We start from the raw sequence: 18,066 nt of genomic DNA on the forward strand, positions 1-18,066 counted from the left end.
GCTCTCTTTTACAGAGGGCATTCCTATTCGAGTAAACCCTCTGCTTAAAGGACTGCCTGGTCCAAGTCCGGTTGAAAGATAAAGGACTCTAAGGCTGAGTAAAGCACAATACACTGTCATGTGATAGACAACAATCCCATGACTGCAATCATGGAGCAGGAATTCTAACAGTTTACCCCTCACAGAGCTACAATTCACGGCACCCATAACAAACCACGGTTCCCAGTATTCTTTGGGGAGAAGTCATGTGCTTTAAGGAAGGAGAGCAGGGAGGTGGTCTTCAACTTGCCCATCACAGGTCACCTGACCACAGTCTTCCCCATTACAGTATTTTATACTGTTGCACGCTCCACCAGGAGCTCCATACACACTGCCCAGGCTTGCACCCCAGGAAGGTCATTGCTAATGCAGCGGTTTGACTTCACCCCCAGAGGCGCACTCCATTGTCTCCTGAGGCAGATGGATGCCAGAACTCCCAGCAAGAGCCGCATACCACCCACCATGTCTAAATCTGCATCTGTACAATGCTTAGCATTTGCAGATTGTATGCAAAACCATGTCCATTCTTTGGGGAAATGCTTAAGTGGCTATCCTAGCCCCATATGAAAGTGGGGCTGGTGTGTACTCTGAGTGGCCAGATGAGATAAGACTAAGAAAAACAACCCAATAGATTTACCAACCCTTTAGATTCAGGGCTTTTTCATCTCAGAGTAGCCTGTGGGATCAGGCCAAAGGCTCATCTGCCTCCATATATGTTTCCCATCTATGGACCAGCCAGAGATGTCTCTGGGATTCTCACCAATAAAGCATGAAGGCAAGAGCACATCCTTTTTTTTAATTTCCCCCTATGGCTTGCCACTGGGTATATAGAGCCCTGTGGATGGGCTCCAAAAGTACTTATCTTCAATAAATCAAACCTATCTATCTATCTATCTATGACCCCTGACCATTAGGTTCAGTCGTGGCCGACTCTGGGGTGGTGGCGCTGATCTCGCTTTATTGGCCGAGGGAGCCGGTGTGCAGCAGTCATGTGGCCAGCATGACTAAGCCGCTTCTGGTGAACCAGAGCAGCACACGGAAATGCCGTTTACCTTCCCACCGGAGTGGTACCTATTTATCTACTTGCACTTTGATGTGCTTTCGAACTGCTAGGTTGGCAGGAGCAGGGACCGAGCAACGGGAGCTCACCTTGTAGCGGGGATTCGAACCGCCGACCTTCAGGATCGGCAAGTCCCAGGCTCTGTGGTTTAACCCGCAGCGCCACCCGCATCCATATATGTGCTTAGCATCTCACTCAGGTTACAGTTAAGTTGCACATTATTTCACCTCCCTCTCCCCCCCCCCCATGCATCTTAATAGTTCAAGACATGCAAATAAAATGAATGAATATGTGTCACAATGGCCAGCTCCCCTCCATCAGGGGGGAAAAATAGTCCAATCCATTGTATTCTCACATAGGGTAAAATTAGCTTTACTGGTGACTTGAAGCATCAATATGGTGGACGTGTGCACTCTATATGCCCTTTATGGTTAGTTAAGTGACTGTTTCTTACCTTGCATTATGCTAGTCATGCAAAAAGAAAAGGCTTTTCTGCAGCCTCATGAGAAATTTCAGGGAGTTAATCAGGAAGTGTGGACAAGAGAGAGTCTAAGGAATAATTTGAAAACGGGGGGAACACCTCTATAGTAATAATAATGATGATGATAAAATAATAGTACTTGCTGGGGCTGATGAGAGTTTTGGCTATGCAACATCTGGAGACCCAAAGGTTCTCCACACCCTGTCTAGATCAATAAAATGGGCTTAGAAGTCGGGTTGTCATTTATTGGTGTTTAAATCGTATTGTGCATTTATGTGCCATAATCCACTTTGAGACCTTCAGGTGAAGGTTCGATAAGAAAAATAAGAAATAATAATTATAGGCCAACACAGGTACAATGACAACCCTTTTATAAAGCCAGCATTTGCTGCTATTGTCGTTTCCTCCTTCTAATTCCCTAGGCCAAATTCACAGACGACTGCAAGTTCAGGGAGCGGTTTCAAGAAAACAGCTACAACACGTACGCCTCAGCAGTTTACAGGACTGAGAAGACGGGCAGAGAATGGTACGTGGCCTTGAACAAACGGGGCAAGGCAAAACGAGGGTGCAGCCCCCGGGTGAAACCCCAGCACATCTCGACGCATTTCCTCCCGAGGTTCAGGCAAGCAGAACAGCCGGAACTGGCTTTTACTGTCGCTGTTCCTGAGAAGAAGAAACCACCTGTCGCCATCCCAGCAAAGCCAAAGGTCCCGTTGCCGGTGCCTCGGAAGAACTCGCCTCCGGTCAAATATAGACTCAAGTTTCGCTTTGGATAGTAATGGCCCAACTCTCTTCCACTGAGGAATGTTTTCTTTCTTTCTCAGGAGCGGTTGCTGCTTGTATGCGACACCACAGGGCAGAATAGCGGATGGGATTCTGCTCTGCGTTTCACTGCGCCGGGAGATCCTTCTGGAAAGAGTCGTGTTCATTTGGGTCCCTAGCGCCTGAGTTTAATTCACTTTTTTCCAGTAGCTACAAATGAAGTGGAATTCTCCAAGTGCTCAAATGCGTAGGGCGCCAAAGATGAGCGGAAAGGTTGTTTGGGGCACAGGTGGGGTGGGGACGCCTTAATTTTCAGTCTCATCTCTCTGCTTTCCAACTGCTGAGCATGGATTGTGCTTAAAACGGCTGTTCAAAACTGGCAGGCACTATTGCTGCAGTAATGTGTTTTCCTGCCTCAGCAGGGATTGGACGATATGGCCTTCGAGGTCCTTCCCAAATCTATGGTTCTGTGACTGCTGCAAGATGTGAAAGATTACCTCATATGTTGAGTCTATTTTTTCTTCAAATTCCTGATAATTGTTTTCTTACTGTGATCTTTTCCTGTGAGAAGGGGGAGGAAATTGCTTGTGTCATTTCCATGACCCCCCCATCACCTTTTTCTGCACTTTTAAGATTTCCCCACCCCCGACATACCTCAGACAAACAGAAGGTGGAGTCACCCAACTGGTTTCTCTCATGATTTTGATTTTAAAGACACCATTAACTTTGGAATCCAGCAGGGGGGAAATAGTGGCACAGCAAATTTGAAATAGTGATGCAACAAAACAAAAAAATGAAAAGGTTCTATATGAACCCACAAGGCCAAAGCTTGTGGTTTTAACATTTGCACGGTGTTTTGCATACACCTGTTCTCTCCTGGAAGTCCTCAGTAGCGGAGTAGCCATGAATTTTTTTAGACGAAAGCAAAATTTAAAACCAAATCGGAGTGTTCCTCTTCAGTCAGAACAGCCAATGAATTTCAAGGGAAGCCAAGACAGTTGGCTAGCAACATTTCATGAATGGGGTGAAATTGTTCATTCCTACTTCATAAACACCATGGGCTCCTCCAGATTACCATTTTGTTATTAAGCATTCATCCTGATTTGCTTGGCCAGTGGATATAGGTCTTCCTGTTAGTCATTCATTTATCCTAAACCTTTCAGTGTTCCCCTCATCACTTTCCTAACAGCAAAAGGTCATTTTGCAAAAAAGTGGGTTTCTTGTGCCAGGATAACAGAGGGTCTGGCCTGGCCCACTGATGAGGGGAGGCAGCAGAAGTCTAAGAAGTGGCACCCAGCTCACCTCTCCCACCCATTCGCCCCACCACCCCTGCCGCCAGCAGAGAGCCATCATCAGCAGGGTGTGCAAGATCGCACTGAAATTTCACGAGATCTCACTGAGCACTTGAGATCTTGTGAGATTTCAGCGAGACCTTGTGAGATTTCAGCAAAAGCCAGCAATGTCATGCCACACAGGTAAGAGATGTGGGAATGTTCAGGGAGGTAGGAGAGGATATATTGTTTAATAATAACCTTCCCAACTTGTTACAGATAGGTAGCCGTGTTGGTCTGCCATAGTCAAAAAAAAATAATAATAATTCCTCCCAGTAGCACTAACTAAGTATCTGAAGAAGTGTGCATGCACACGAAAGCTCATACCAAGAACTAACTTAGTTGGCCTTTAAGGTGCTACTGGAAGGATTTTTTTTTTCTTCCCAACTTGTGTTAGCAAGTTCTATAATTTAGCAGAGTAACATTCCCCTTTTAAACTTGCACAGTGGATAAGTTGTTGCCAGGCTTGCTTTAGCCTCTAAAATAAGTTTCCTGGTAATTCCCCTTTATTCCCTCCTAAAAAGAATAGACACGACAAAGTCTTGTATAAAAGGTATAAAATAGTTTACTCACACATTCTGTTCACAGATGGATCCCTGAAGGCGGACTTAGGTTACAAAAGTATATACATGTGGAATCTATCCCATAAGGAGATAGTTCCTTTGTCCTCCCTTGGCTGGAATCCAAGAGAGCATCTCAGGCTAAGGAGATGTTGCTTCTTCAAGGAATGGAGTCAGAGAGAGAGAGGTGGCTGCTTGCACTGTGCTATTTTGTTACCTGCACAGGTAAAGGCAACACCCACCTCTGGTCACATGTAGAGGAAGTTTGTCCCAGCCCAGGAGGAAACAGGAAGTTTATCTACTGGCTGGACAAACATCCCTCTCTAGGACTGTTGTATTTGACTGCTCTGTGTTTCACATCCTACAAGAGAGGCACCAGCAGTGGGGCACCAGCACACCCCTGCTTTGTGGGGGGTTGGACCCTCACAATTCTATGACCCCCCCTTTCACCTCAAGTGGTGAAATGGGACAAAGCACCCTTGCAAAGGACTTTGGTCTGCTTTAATTGTCCAAACCTAAATTTCCGGTATGCACTTGAAACCTTAACCCTTTCTGCAAAAGAATCTGGAGGAGACCTGAATGAATTGGTTGCTGTTGCTTTGCTTTGATAGCATATTTCCTCAGATCACCTGATTGGAAAACCTCATTGTTCCTGGTAGGTCAGATGATCAGCGATGTGCTGTGCTCCAAATAAACATATGTTCACAACATCCTCATGCCTCTCACCATCCTGGGGAAAAGCGTGGCACACCGAGGCTCCACATTGTGTTGAAATTTGTTCCCAGAAAGTAATGAGTGGACAATGTCAGAGATTCCCTCTCCCAAATAAATATGTACAACTTTCCTAAAAGAGGACAGGCCAGCCATTGCTCCCCAAAGTTCCCCATGCATATATATGTGAGCCCAGAGGAATTTTGGGCAGCGCTCATAATGTGAAGAGGGTAGAAATACTGTTGTGTGACTCCATCCTTACTTCTGTGTTGTTGTTATTGTGTTGTTTTATTTTAATTTTTTTTTAAAAAAAAACAAGGATTGATTCCACTCTTTGTAGAATTTAGTTCGTGTTTCTTTTTTTCTCTAAAGAAAATAACAGTACCTACCTTTGGATTCCATGCTATCGCATAGATTTCTGTCTGTCCAGATCTTTTGCTCTCTGTCTTTATTCTCCCCCTCCCCACCCTACGGAGAGGCAAATGAGGGGATCAAGATTGAGGAAGCAAAGCTCTTCCGTTCCAAATGACCCTGATTCCATTCCCCCTCCCGCTGTTCCTTAGACAGCTGGAAGGACAAGTCTTATTCTGTCCATCAACCTCATCGCTTCAATGTCTGCGTTTAAAATACCTCTGCCATGAGCCTCTGGAATTCCTGCTATTATAGGTCCAAAGAGACTAAGCTGCTTTAGAGGAGAGAGATGGAGGGAGGCGAGACCCACCCCAAAGGTGGATCAGATAACAACCGCTGCTGTCTCCTCCTCTTAACAAGTGTTTTACTCAGCGTGAAAAACACCCCCCTGAGACTCCTTTTCCGAAGGTGAATAGTCCTTGTTGCTCTTCCTGCTCTCCTCGCGACTATTTAAAGGCTGCTCATGTGTCACATAGGATCAGACCACCTCTGAAGATACATTGGGCTGCTCTTGACACCCAGACAGATTGAACACACACACATACACAAAGAACCGTGTGTTAACATACGGGTGATTTATTGCTGCGGCTTCAACTTTAAGCTGAGAACCATCTCTGTAAAATAGGGATTTCCCCCCGGCCCAGTGAGACTGACTCAGGGTCCCTTCCAACTCTACAATTCTATGTGCAAATAATGATCTGGTCACAGTTTCTTCGTTTGCCTGATCAAGGACTGTATACAAGCATGCACTTTGGCAAAGAAGGATAAAACTTGATGCAGCAGTACGGAATCAGTTCTGCAGGAAGACAATCTGCGTTATGTGACATGCATACATTATGCAAATCTCTCCCCACTTCACATGGTTTATTCTGCTTTTTGAGGAAGGGGTCTTATATGTTTTTTTTCTGTACAGTGGTACCTCAGGTTACATACGCTTCAGGTTACATACGCTTCAGGTTACAGACTCTGCTAACCCAGAAATAGTGCTTCAGGTTACAAACTTTGCTTCAGGATGAGAACAGAAATTGTGCCCCGGCAGCGCGGCAGCAGCAGGAGGCCCCATTAGCTAAAGTGGTGCTTCAGGTTAAGAACAGTTTCAGGTTAAGAACAGACCTCCAGAACGAATTAGGTACTTAACCCGAGGTACCACTGTACTCCTGTTGGTCATGGCGAAGGAGCTCTAGAGAGCACTGAAGCAAAGCCAGTGGGAACTTTAACTCCTGAAGCCCCTCTGGCTCTTGAGATTTTAACAGGTGTTTCCCGCACACTTGCAAACCCATCATTCCATCTGTAAGGAGTAGAAACCTGAGTGCAGGCTGAGAGCAGGATTTGGTTCCCTGTCCTGCTCAGTCGTAGCCTGGGACTGGTGTAAACAGCTCCAGCTCCGATGGAGAGTCACTTTGCTGCCTTTACACCAAGGGCTCAAGGGAAGGAATATTCAACCCTGCGAAGCATACTTCTGCCAGCTTCCCAAATGCAATCTGTAGGATGCTCATATGCCTTTGAATCGCCTGCTGCAGCAGAACAGAGCATAAGAAGAAGTGCCTGCAGGATCACGCCTATGGCCCATTAAGTCCAGTATCCTGTTCTCATAGGAGCTAACCAGGTGCCTGCAGAAAAGCGGCACGCAATGCCTGAGCGGTTCCCAACAACTGGTATTCAGAAGCAACCTTAAATCCTCCTCTGTTTGCATTACGATTGCCCTTTTCATAACCTTTTCCAGCTCCTTTTTTAGGAGAGGCGACCAGAGCTGTCAGGAGATAAGCAGGAAGTAAGGCAACTCTTTCCCTACCGAGTTCCATCATCTGCCCCTCTTGCAGATACTGTATTTTTCTCTCTATAAGACACACCAGACCACAAGATGCACCTAGTTTTTGGAGGAGGAAAACAAAAACAAAAAATATTCTGAATCTCAGAAGCCAGAACAGCAAGAGGGATCGCTGCGCAGTAAAAGCAGCAATCCCTCTTGCTGTTCTGGCTTCTGGGATAGCTGCGCAGCCTGCATTCGCTCCATAAGACGCACACACATTTCTCCTTGCTTTTTAGGAGGGGAAAAGTGAGTCCTATAGAGCAAAAAATACGGTAATTAAGGTGTCTGGAAAAGAATTGGGAAGTGGGAGCAGTCGGCGGCTGCCTTTCCCCCCTGCTGTACTGAGAAAATTCAGATGCATCGTATTCTCTAGACCGCAAACCTGGCAAACCAATTCTGAGTCCTCAGAGGTTAGAAGGGAAAGGATGAGACCCAGTGGAAGAAGGTGGGACACCTACAGCTTTTCAATATGTAATCGAAGGTGAAGTGTTTTTATATTATTCTTTCTCTTAAAGAAGAACAGAACAGCCAGCGGAAATGCCCAACTCTACTCAGATACAACTAAGTGCAGGACCAATTCACACGTTCGTTTGCTCTGTGATTTCTAGTCATGGGTCTGATAGGTTTGGGGTTTTTTGCTGTTCCATTGCTTTCCTCGGGAAAAAACCCTGTTCACTGCTGAATTGGAACAAACGCCAGTCAGTTTTTCTGTGGGCTGACGTTTGTTTTAATTCAGACAAACAATAGTGTGGGCGATCCCTTAGTGACTACACTCTATAGCAATAATACAGTCGTACCTTGGTTCTCAGACTTAATCCATTCCGGAAGTCTGCTCCAAAACCAAAGCGTTCCAAAACCAAGGAGCGCTTTCTCATAGATAGTAATTCAAAACGGATTAATCCATTCCAGACTTTTAAAAACAACCCATAAAACAGCCATTTAAGATGAATTTTACTATCTAATGAGACCATTGATCCATAAAATGAAACCAATAATCAATGTACTGTACTATAAAATAAATAAAACAGTATTGTAGATGATAAAAATGAAAATTATTATTATTTTCTTCCCTGCACTGATGATAGTCATTGTTTGGATGGGGGGCTTTTATCCATTTCCGCAGTCACACAATCAATCAATCAATCAATCAGTAGCTGAACACAGTTACAAAAACAAATTAACCAAAAAAGCCTCAAAAGCAAAAACACAAAATAAATAGCAAAAACAAAAGCACCAAACTTAATCCGTTCCAGAAGTCCATTTGACTTCTGAAATGTTCAAAAACCAAGGTGCAGCTTCTGATTGGTCCAGGCGCCCCGGAAACAATAGCCAACAGCTGCATCAGATGTTTGGCTTCTGAAAAACATTTGGAAATCAAAACACTTACTTCTGGGTTTTTGGTGTTTGGGAACCAAGGTGTTTGAGTACCAAGGCATTTGAGAACCAAAGTACCACTGTACAAAAAGATTAACTGGAAGACAACCTGGATGATGTCATCAGGAAGGGACCGCATTGTTAGTGAGTTATGATAAAGCACTTGGAAAAGCTGGGCATTTTAGGAAATGAAAAGAAAAGAAAGCTGGGACAGACCTGGCTCTTCCGAGCGCCTTTTTACAAGAAGGCATTTGGAAATGAGACATAGGCTGTCATAGAATCTTAGCATGCCTAAGATTCAGGTTCAGTCCTTGACATTTCCAGGTAGGGTTGAGAGAGACCCATCTGAAACCCTAGATGGCCTCTGAGCTGGGTGGACCAATGGCCTGGCTCCATATAAGGCAGCTTCTTAACTCATTAATTGGATACAGGGCTCTATAGTCCATGTTGCTTGCAATGCTTGCTTTTGCAGCAGGGTCAGGGATCTAGGTTCACAGTCATCACATCACACCTCCCTTGAGTCAAGATCTACAGTATACGTTCTCCCCTCTCTACTTTCCTTTTGGAAGTTAAATCATCCTAGTGCCATACATTCAACCCCAACTGGAATTTATGCTCAGTTGCACGAAAGAGAATGCAATTTGCTGTGACTTAGCACCTATAGGATTCATCAACCTGCCTGGAGGTCAACATGGAAGCAACTGAGGGTGTGGCCTACATTTGCTTGGCAATAGCATCATGTTTCATCCTTCATCTCCTAGGCCGGGGGTCGGCAACCTGCGGCTCCAGAGCCGCATGCGGCTCTTTAAAGCCTTTGCTGCGGCTCCGGGGCGGTGGCGAGGGGCGGAGGTGAGCAGCCTGCCGCCCGGCGGGCGGGGCGCCCTAAAGCAGAGCGCCCCCCTCGCCAGGCAGACATCCGCAGCGTGGGGAGCCTTGCCGGACTTCCCGGCAAGGCTCCCGACGCTGCGGATAGCAGCCTGCCGCCCGGCGGGCGGGGCGCGCTAAAGCAGAGCGCCCCCCTCGCCAGGCAGACATCCGCAGCGTGGGGAGCCTTGCCGAACTTCCCGGCAAGGCTCCCGACGCTGCGGATAGCAGCCTGCCGCCCGGCGGGCGGGGCGCCCTAAAGCAGAGCGCCCCCCTCGCCAGGCAGACATCCGCAGCGTGGGGAGCCTTGCCGAACTTCCCGGCAAGGCTCCCGACGCTGCGGATAGCAGCCTGCCGCCCGCCGGGCGGGGCGCGCTAAAGCAGAGCGCCCCCCTCGCCAGGCAGACATCCACAGCGTGGGGAGCCTTGCCGGACTTCCCGGCAAGGCTCCCCACGCTGCGGATAGCAGCCTGCCACCCGGCAGGCAGGGCACCCTAAAGCAGAGCGCCCCCCTCGCCAGGCAGACATCCGCAGCGTGGGGAGCCTTGCCGGACTTCCCGGCAAGGCTCCCCACGCTGCGGATAGCAGCCTGCCGCCCCGCAGGGGGGGGCGCCCTGATGCAGAGCGCCCCTCGCGCGGGGCAGACATCGGCCAGCCCCACAAGCTCGGGGGACAGCAGGGAGGCGCAGCGCCGCCATCCCGCTGTTCCCCGACCTGGTTCGGGTTCCCCGACCTGCTTTTGGGGGGGAAATAAAGGGAATTTCCCCCCCTTTATTTCCCCCCCCAAAAAAACTAGGTGCGTCCTATGGGACGGAGCGTCCTATGGGGCGAAAAATACGGTATTTTTATAATGACGAATGCCTCATTATTAATTATTATTTACATCAGGCACTGATTATGACTTATGGTACACTGGGGCCCTGATTAATTTTCTATGGCATTTTGGGGCATTGATTATTGGGCATAGCAAGTCGCGGTCGCGTGGAATTTGTGCTTTGTGACCGTTTGAAGTGGGGTTTTTTTCTTGGGAGGCTGGGCGGCACGAAGAGAGGGATTATTTTTATAATGACGAGGATGGCATTGGGCCCTCATTATTAATTATTATTTACACCAGGCACTGATTATGATTTATGGTTCACTGGGGATGGTTAATTTTCTTTGGCATTTTGTGGCATTGATTATGCAGTCGCGGTCGCGTGGAATTCCACGTGGAGTTAGTTGCCTGAAGCCCCTTTTTAGTTGCTTGAAGCCCCTTTTTAAACTTAAGCAGGGGAAAGTTTGGTGAAAGTTTGGTGAATTGCTGCCAAGGAGTGTGGTGGAGTCTCCTTCTTTGGAGGTCTTTAAGCAGAGGCTTGACAACCATATGTCAGGAGTGCTCTGATGGTGTTTCCTGCTTGGCAGGGGGTTGGACTCGATGGCCCTTGTGGTCTCTTCCACATATGTATGTGAGCAGGTCTTCTCCAACATGAACTATATTAAAAACACCGATCACGCCTCACAGATGACAGCTTGCAAGCCTGTGTGAAAATGAAGGTGATGTCTTACAGCCCTGATGTGCAGACACTGAGCACTGAGGTTCAGGAGCAAAAGTCCCATTAACCTGGTTACCTGGTTGTAAATTAAATATTTTAATTAGCTATTAATTTGTCCTTTTTTCTTGAGATTAACAGCTGACTGCACGATCCTGTATATATAGCATTAAGGCCAGAAACAATATATGCAGTGTTATATATGTTTTAAATGTTGCAATGTTTTTGCGGCTCCCAGTTGTTGTTGTTTTTTCGGAAACGGGTCCAAGTGGCTCTTTTTGTCTTAAAGGTTGCAGACCCCTGTCCTAGGCCTTGTGCGAAACCAGGGCCAATATGCAAGGTTAGGGCTGCGGCTGAGAAAGGAGGCTGCTGCAAATGTCCCACGGTGTCCACCATTTCCTTGATGGATGAAGGCATGATAAGTATTAGAGAGCAATGCATAGATCTTGAAACTGTGATGTTCACTTTGTTTATGGAAGGCACGTAAGTGTCATGTTTGGAGAGACATCCTAAACTTGGCAATGTCCCATATTATACTAAAAGGTCTTTTGAAATGTCGGTAGAAGAAAACCCTCTAATGCTTTAAAAATAATAATAAATGTGAGATCTGCTTGATAATTAAAGGAAGCGATGTTCAAGAGCAATATACCTCTTCATACCAGGTGGTGGAGCAGATGACACAAGGATGGCTTTCTTGCATTCATGTCTTGGCTGTGAGCATGACAGAGGCATCTGTTTGGCAGCTTCTGCAGGAAAGAGAATTCTGGGCTCAATGGATGTTATTTGAGCTGATCCCTTTTGCTGTCTTGCAAGGAAAGTTGTTCCATGGACAATCACTAATTTGTGTGATTTTTATCATGTATTTATAATCTCTAACACTGTGTATGGAGAAAATGCGATTTATTTTATTTCCAGCAAGGCATTTTGGGCAATGAGAAGTGGTGCTGGTATCTGAAAGGCCTTTTTCCAAAACCCATGGTGAATCTGTGCAGCTTCTACATTTCAGTGGTGAAAGCATTTTATACAGATGTTCGAAGTAAATAATTATGCATAAAACCTCGCTGTGTTGTATAGGTAAAATGAATATCAGAAAACGGAACCAATCACCAAGTAAGCCTTAACAAATTTCCTTTTTTTTTAAAAAAAAAAAGAATGGTTTGAAGTTGGGGTGATCAGCTTCTGAATAACCGGTCCTTTAACAGCAGTTTGATCTGCAGCGAGTGAAACATTTAACTCTGTGCCATTGAAAGCTTCATCAGCTGAATTTGGCAGATCGGACCTTTGCTAAGGCAAAGGGCAGGACTATGACTGCCTCTCCGTGTCCCCTGACCAACCAGCAGTCGCGTTTGCAATAATGGGACATACGCTTCAATCTTGTTACTCATACTAATATCTTTAAGTTGCATATTGGCAATAGCAAAAAGCCATGTGGTCCATTTAGAGGTTGACTGCGAAATGGAAAAATAAATGTGCAAAACATTACCACCAACACACACTTAGGAAGTGTTCCAGTTACAGATAGGTAGCCGTGTTGGTCTGCCATAGTCAAAATAAAAAAATTCCTTCCAGTAGCACCTTAAAGACCAACTAAGTTAGTTCTTGGTATGAGCTTTCGTGTGCATGCACATACCAAGAACTAACATAGTTGGTCTTTAAGGTGCTACTTGAAGGATTTTTTTTATTTTGACACTTAGGAAGTGTGAGTTTTCTCTCTCTTTCCTGAATGATGACAACCCCCCTTTTTCTAACAGTGTCTCATTTCATACCAAGTTTAAAAAAACAACACAGTGTTCAGTGTTCCTATTAATAATGGATGAAAAGAGGTTTCCCTAAGCTTCTCCACCACTAAGAATATTGCAAATGACAATGATGCCATAATAAAGTACACCCCTATGCTGGCTTGTAAACAACACGGTATGGTTTGGGGCCTTTTCTTTCTAAATTACTACAATACAATTGTGCTTCCAGTATGTGTTTATAGCTGTTGTTGTTTAAAACCCGCAAGTGCAAGTCACACATCTTAATCCTTGCAAGTGGGCATAGTATTGAGCTTTCCACAGGTGGACATTTGCTCCAATTCGGGGTGGGTTTTCCCAGGTAAAGTGGTGGGGCAAACGGAAAACTGCTCAGACCTGTGCTTACCAGGTGCAGGACAATCAAAGAGCGGGTGATCCCTTTAGTCCAGGCTTCCTCTAACTCAGCCCTCCAGATGTTTTTGGCCTACAACTCCCATGATCCCTAGCTAGTAGGATCAGTGGTCAGGGATGATGGGAATTGTAGTCTCAAACATCTGGAGGGCCTACAGCTCCCATGATCCCTAGCTAGCAGGACCAGTGGTCAGGGATGATGGGAATTGTAGTCTCAAAACATCTGGAGGGCCGAGTTTGAGTAAGCCTGCCTTAGTCTATCACCCTATCCCTTTCCCTAGGGAATCCAAGGAAAATATTCTAGTCCCTCTCTTTCAAAATAAAACCAAGTGTGAAAAATATACAGTGGTACTTTGGGTTACAAGGGACGCGGGTGGCGCTGTGGGTTAAACCACAGAGCCTAGGGCTTGCTGATCAGAAGGTTGGCAGTTCGACTCACCACGATGGGGTGAGCTCTCGTTGCTCGGTCCCTGCTCCTGCCAACCTAGCAGTTCGAAAGCATGTCAAAGTGCAAGTAGATAAATAGGTACCACTCCGGCAGGAAGGTAAACGGCGTTTCCATGCGCTGCTCTGGTTAGCCAGAAGCGGCTTAGTCATGCTGGCCACATGACCCAGAAGCTGGATGCAAGTTCCCTCGGCCAGTAAAGCGAGATGAGCACCGCAACCCCAGAGTCGGCCATGACTGGACCTAATGGTCAGGGGTCCCTTTACCCTGGGTTACAGATGCTTCAGGTTACAGACGCTTCAGGTTACAGACTCTGCTAACCCAGAAATAGTACCTCGGGTTAAGAACTTTGCTTCAGGATGAGAACAGAAATCGTGCAGTGGTGGCAGCAGGAGGCCCCATTAGCTCAAGTGGTACTTCAGGTTAAGAACAGTTTCAGGTTAAGAACGGACATCCAGAACGAATTAAGTTCTTAAACCGAGGTACCACTGTGTGTATTATTATTTTTCAAAGGTTTGTGGAAACACTAATTGAGGGGTGGGGAATAGAGAACATCATTGCACACTACCTTGAAAACATGTCCACCGGCGTACAGACGAAATTCATAGCAGCTGCAACTTTAGATGACGTTATAGACAGAGGTGCCAACTTGTGAGGGACCTGTGGGACACACGTCATGTGTGTGACATCCTGGCATTGAGTCAGGATGTCGGGAGGAGCTAAGGGGCAGAACTGAACATGGCGGCAGCAAAACTTCAACGGCTGGCAGCTCCTGCTGCTCCTGCTGCCGCCACCACCACCAGCCAGAGGTCGCTTCCCCCTCCTTCCTCTCTGTAGCAGGAGAGGAGGAGGAAAAGGACCTGGGCACCGAAACCACGCTTGGCTCCATGCTTGGCCCTGATTCTTTTGAACATTGCCCCCCAAAAAAATATTGGGGAGGCAAAGGGTTGGGGCCCCAGGCATTGGCCCCCCTGCACAAAGGTGTGTACAATTGCAAACTGCTATTTACAAAAGTGTGAAGGAAATGATAGGTTTACAAAATACAATTACCGTAGTTTGCTTCTTATATACATAAGATGGTTAAGTTCAGTCAAAGGCAAGTATGGGGTTGCGGCGCTCATCTCGCTTTCAGGCCGAGGGAGCCGGTGTTTGTCCACAGACAGCTTTCCGGGTCATGTGGTCAGCAGGACTAAACTGCTTCTGGTGCAACGGAACACCGTAACAGAAACCAGAGCTCACAGAAGCGCCGTTTACCTTCCCGCTGCAGTGGTACCTATTTATCTACTTGCGCTGGCGTGCTTTTGAACTGCTAGGTTGGCAGAAGGTGGGACAGAGCAACAGGCGCTCACTCCGTTGCAGGGATTCGAACTGCCCACCTTCCGATAAGCAAGCCCAAGAGGCTCAGTGGTTTAGACCACAGAACTCATGCAAGCATGCCCCACCCCTTTTGAGCTCCATGATCTCACACGGGTTGCATGACTTCTGTGGGAGCACGGCCAGGACGATGTGATTCCCAGTTTGGGGACTCAAGACATTGGAGGATATGCGACTGAACCTCTGCATGCAAAGCAGAATTAATCAGCCAATTAAAACTAATCGAAGTTTTAAATGCACAGGCTTTCTGCACCCCAGAGACACTGGCAAACATGCAATCTCTAGTTAATTACTCATATCTCAGGTTGTGGCCTCAGCCCAGAACAAAACACAGGATATCATGAGACCATCTGGAACACTTTGTACACCACCTTGGATTCTGTGGAAGGAAGAAGGGATATAAATGCAATAAATAATTATTTTCACTTTCGTCATTTTCGCCTTTGATAGGAAAGGAGTTAATTTTCCAGACTTCAGTGCAACCTGGTGAGATTCTGCAGAAGAAGCAATATGACTCTTTCCCTTTTTCATCTTCATTTTCTTCCTCCAGGGTACAATTAAAGTAGTGCTCCCTTAGCAGTATTTTACCTGACTGCAGGTTTCTTTCCGGTGCTTTAGAATTCCGAAACCTAGCCTGACACTTTTGTGCCTCTCTTTGAAAGAGGAACACAGAAATCTTTTCCTAATTGGTACGTGCGTTACAAAGACGTGCCATCCACACAATGCGTCCCTATGAAATCTCATTGGGCTGCAAAATAACAAGGCTCCTTTTTTCTGAAACTCTGCTATTAGGCTGGTCTGCCCTTGGCAGCAGATTTTTGAGGTACCATTAAACAGCAGGAAATTGGCTATAATTTAGTTTATTCTTACAGTTTGTTAAAACCAAGGAGAGGGGGCATTTGGCTTTTCTGCCTCAGGCACCAAAATGTCTTGAGCCAACAGAGATGAAAAAAGATGTACCATCTAACATAACAAAAGACCATTGGAGACAGAAAAGTTGAAGACTGCAACTGGGGAACAGAGGAAGACTGGAAGTGAAATGGATTGGATGGTCTTAGGCAGGGGTCAGCAAACTTTTTTCATCAACAACATCTTGAGGGGCAACGCTGACACCAAACCCTACATACCGCATTTTTCGCTCTATAAGACGCACCAGACCACAAGATGCACCTAGTTTTTGGAGGAGGAAAACAAGAAAAAAAATATTCTGAATCTCAGAAGCCAGAACAGCAAGAGGGATCGCTGCACAGTGAAAGCAGCAATCCCTCTTGCTGTTCTGGCTTCTGGGATAGCTGCACAGCCTCCATTCGCTCCATAACACGCACACACATTTCCCCTTACTTTTTAGGAGGGGGAAAGTGAGTCTTATAGAGCAAAAAATATGGTACATTAAGCAAAATAGAAACATTGCCACCCGACCCCTCGCCACCTTTTCCCCCTCCCCCCCTCCCCCCATGTCTCAACAAATGAAACTGATTTGTAAAAATGTTACATGGAAAAAATACAAGAGACATTACACATACTTCTGTAAAACAAGGAAATCTTTAATTAAAAAAAAAACAAAAAAGACCTCGGCCCTCCAGATGTTTTTGGCCTACAACTCCCATGATCCCTAGCTAGCAGGACCAGTGGTCAGGGATGATGGGGATTGTAGTCTCAAAACATCTGGAGGGCCGAGGTTGAGAAAGCCTGATCTAGGCAACACTGAGATGGACCCCAAGTCTCCGTGTATAAGGAAGCTTATCGTTTCAGTTGCCTTTGGCTGCTTGTTGAGGGTGCTTAGCTGTGTCTTACACTTGTATATTTGAGTAAATAAATAAAAATGTTACAAAGCAAAACAACAACAACAACAAAACAACATATTGAGGGCACCAGGTTGGGAAAGGCTGGTGCAGAGTATACTGAGCCAGATGGAACAATGGTTTGACTTGGTATATAAGGCAGCTTCATAGAAAACCAGATTCTGCCAAAGATGGACATTTATTTTGATCTTGCAGGTCTTACATCCTTAGGCTGTTTGGGAAACTGCAGTTACAACACGCATATTTGATATTACTGTAATGGGCTTTTCCCTCCTTTCGCATTAGCCGTAATGACCCTATCTCAGAACAGCTGCCATGGCAATTCAACGCATATGCACCCATCGCTGCAGCTTGCGGCCTCTGAATAGACACAAGGCAAACAACCACGGGATTTCGTGTTGGGAATGTGGACCGTTTGATCTTTGAAGCCAGCTGGTGAAACGCTTCCATATTGTTGCAGGATATAGAATGCGCTCTGTCAGTCTTCAGACTTTGCCAACCTGATGCCCTCTAGATGTTCAGTTCTGCAGCTGGCACCAGCCTCAGCCAGTGCCCAGTTGGTGAAGGCAGAGTTTGTGTATATTAGAGGAATGTGCGCAGGAAACTGCATATAGTAGCAGAGGCAACATTTCCCAGTAGTGATGTATGGAAGTGGGAGCTGGACCATAAAGAAGGCTGGTCACCGAAGAATTTATGCTTTTGAATTATGGTCTGAAGGAGCCTCTTGGGGTCTGAGAGCGGGTGATCATCATAAAGGGGAGGGGGAGGGAAGAGACGGGAAAGGAAATAAAAGATCAGGCTGAATTCAAATTAAAGACCAGGCGGAATAGCTCTGTCTTACAGGCCCAGCGGAAGGAGATTAAATCTTGAAGGGCCCTGGTCTCATGGGACAGAGCATTCCACCAGGTCGGAGCCATCACTGAAAAGGCCCTGGCCCAGGTGGAGGATAGTCTGACTTCCTTAGGGCCCAGGACCTCTAACCTAAAGATATACAGCAAAGGAACAAAGAGCATTCCTGGGAAGAGCATTGCATACCCTCCAACATTTCTCCTGGGAAAATAGAGACGCTGCTTCCAACATTTCTCCAAGGAAAATAGGAACGTCCAGTGCTATTTTTCTAGAAAAAGAGGTGCCAGAACTCACCATGAATGCCTCTCCTGTTCTCTTATAATGACAATGGAGCCCACCTGAAAGGCGCCGGAACTGAGTTCTGGTGAGCTCAACCTGGAAGAAAAAAAGCCCTGGGCATTGCACAAGAGGGGAGCCACCGCAGAAAAGATCCCTTTTCTGGAGCTCTTGTGGAGGTAGCACATGAAGAAGAGCTTCAGAGGATGATCACAGGATCTGGGCTGCTTTATATGGAGAG

General features: G+C 46.3%; 1 protein-coding gene across 2 annotated transcripts in view; it reads left to right on the top strand.

Annotated features, from left to right (window-relative positions):
- Positions 1-3,600, top strand: part of FGF5 (fibroblast growth factor 5) — a 30,161-nt gene extending 26,561 nt beyond the window's left edge. Inside the window, exons 3-4 of one of the 2 annotated variants that reach the window (XM_082236735.1) lie at positions 2,003-2,106; positions 2,405-3,600. In XM_082236735.1, the coding sequence (XP_082092861.1) occupies positions 2,003-2,106; positions 2,405-2,528 (228 nt within the window). In that variant the 3' untranslated portion in view covers positions 2,529-3,600. Of the gene's footprint in view, positions 1-2,002 lie in introns of both variants that reach the window. The other variant, XM_082236734.1, reaches the window with a different exon arrangement.
- The last annotated feature ends 14,466 nt before the right edge of the window (positions 3,601-18,066 follow it).

The sequence above is a fragment of the Podarcis vaucheri genome, assembly GCF_965113315.1.
Source record: "Podarcis vaucheri genome assembly, chromosome: 9".
Taxonomy (NCBI): domain Eukaryota; kingdom Metazoa; phylum Chordata; class Lepidosauria; order Squamata; family Lacertidae; genus Podarcis; species Podarcis vaucheri.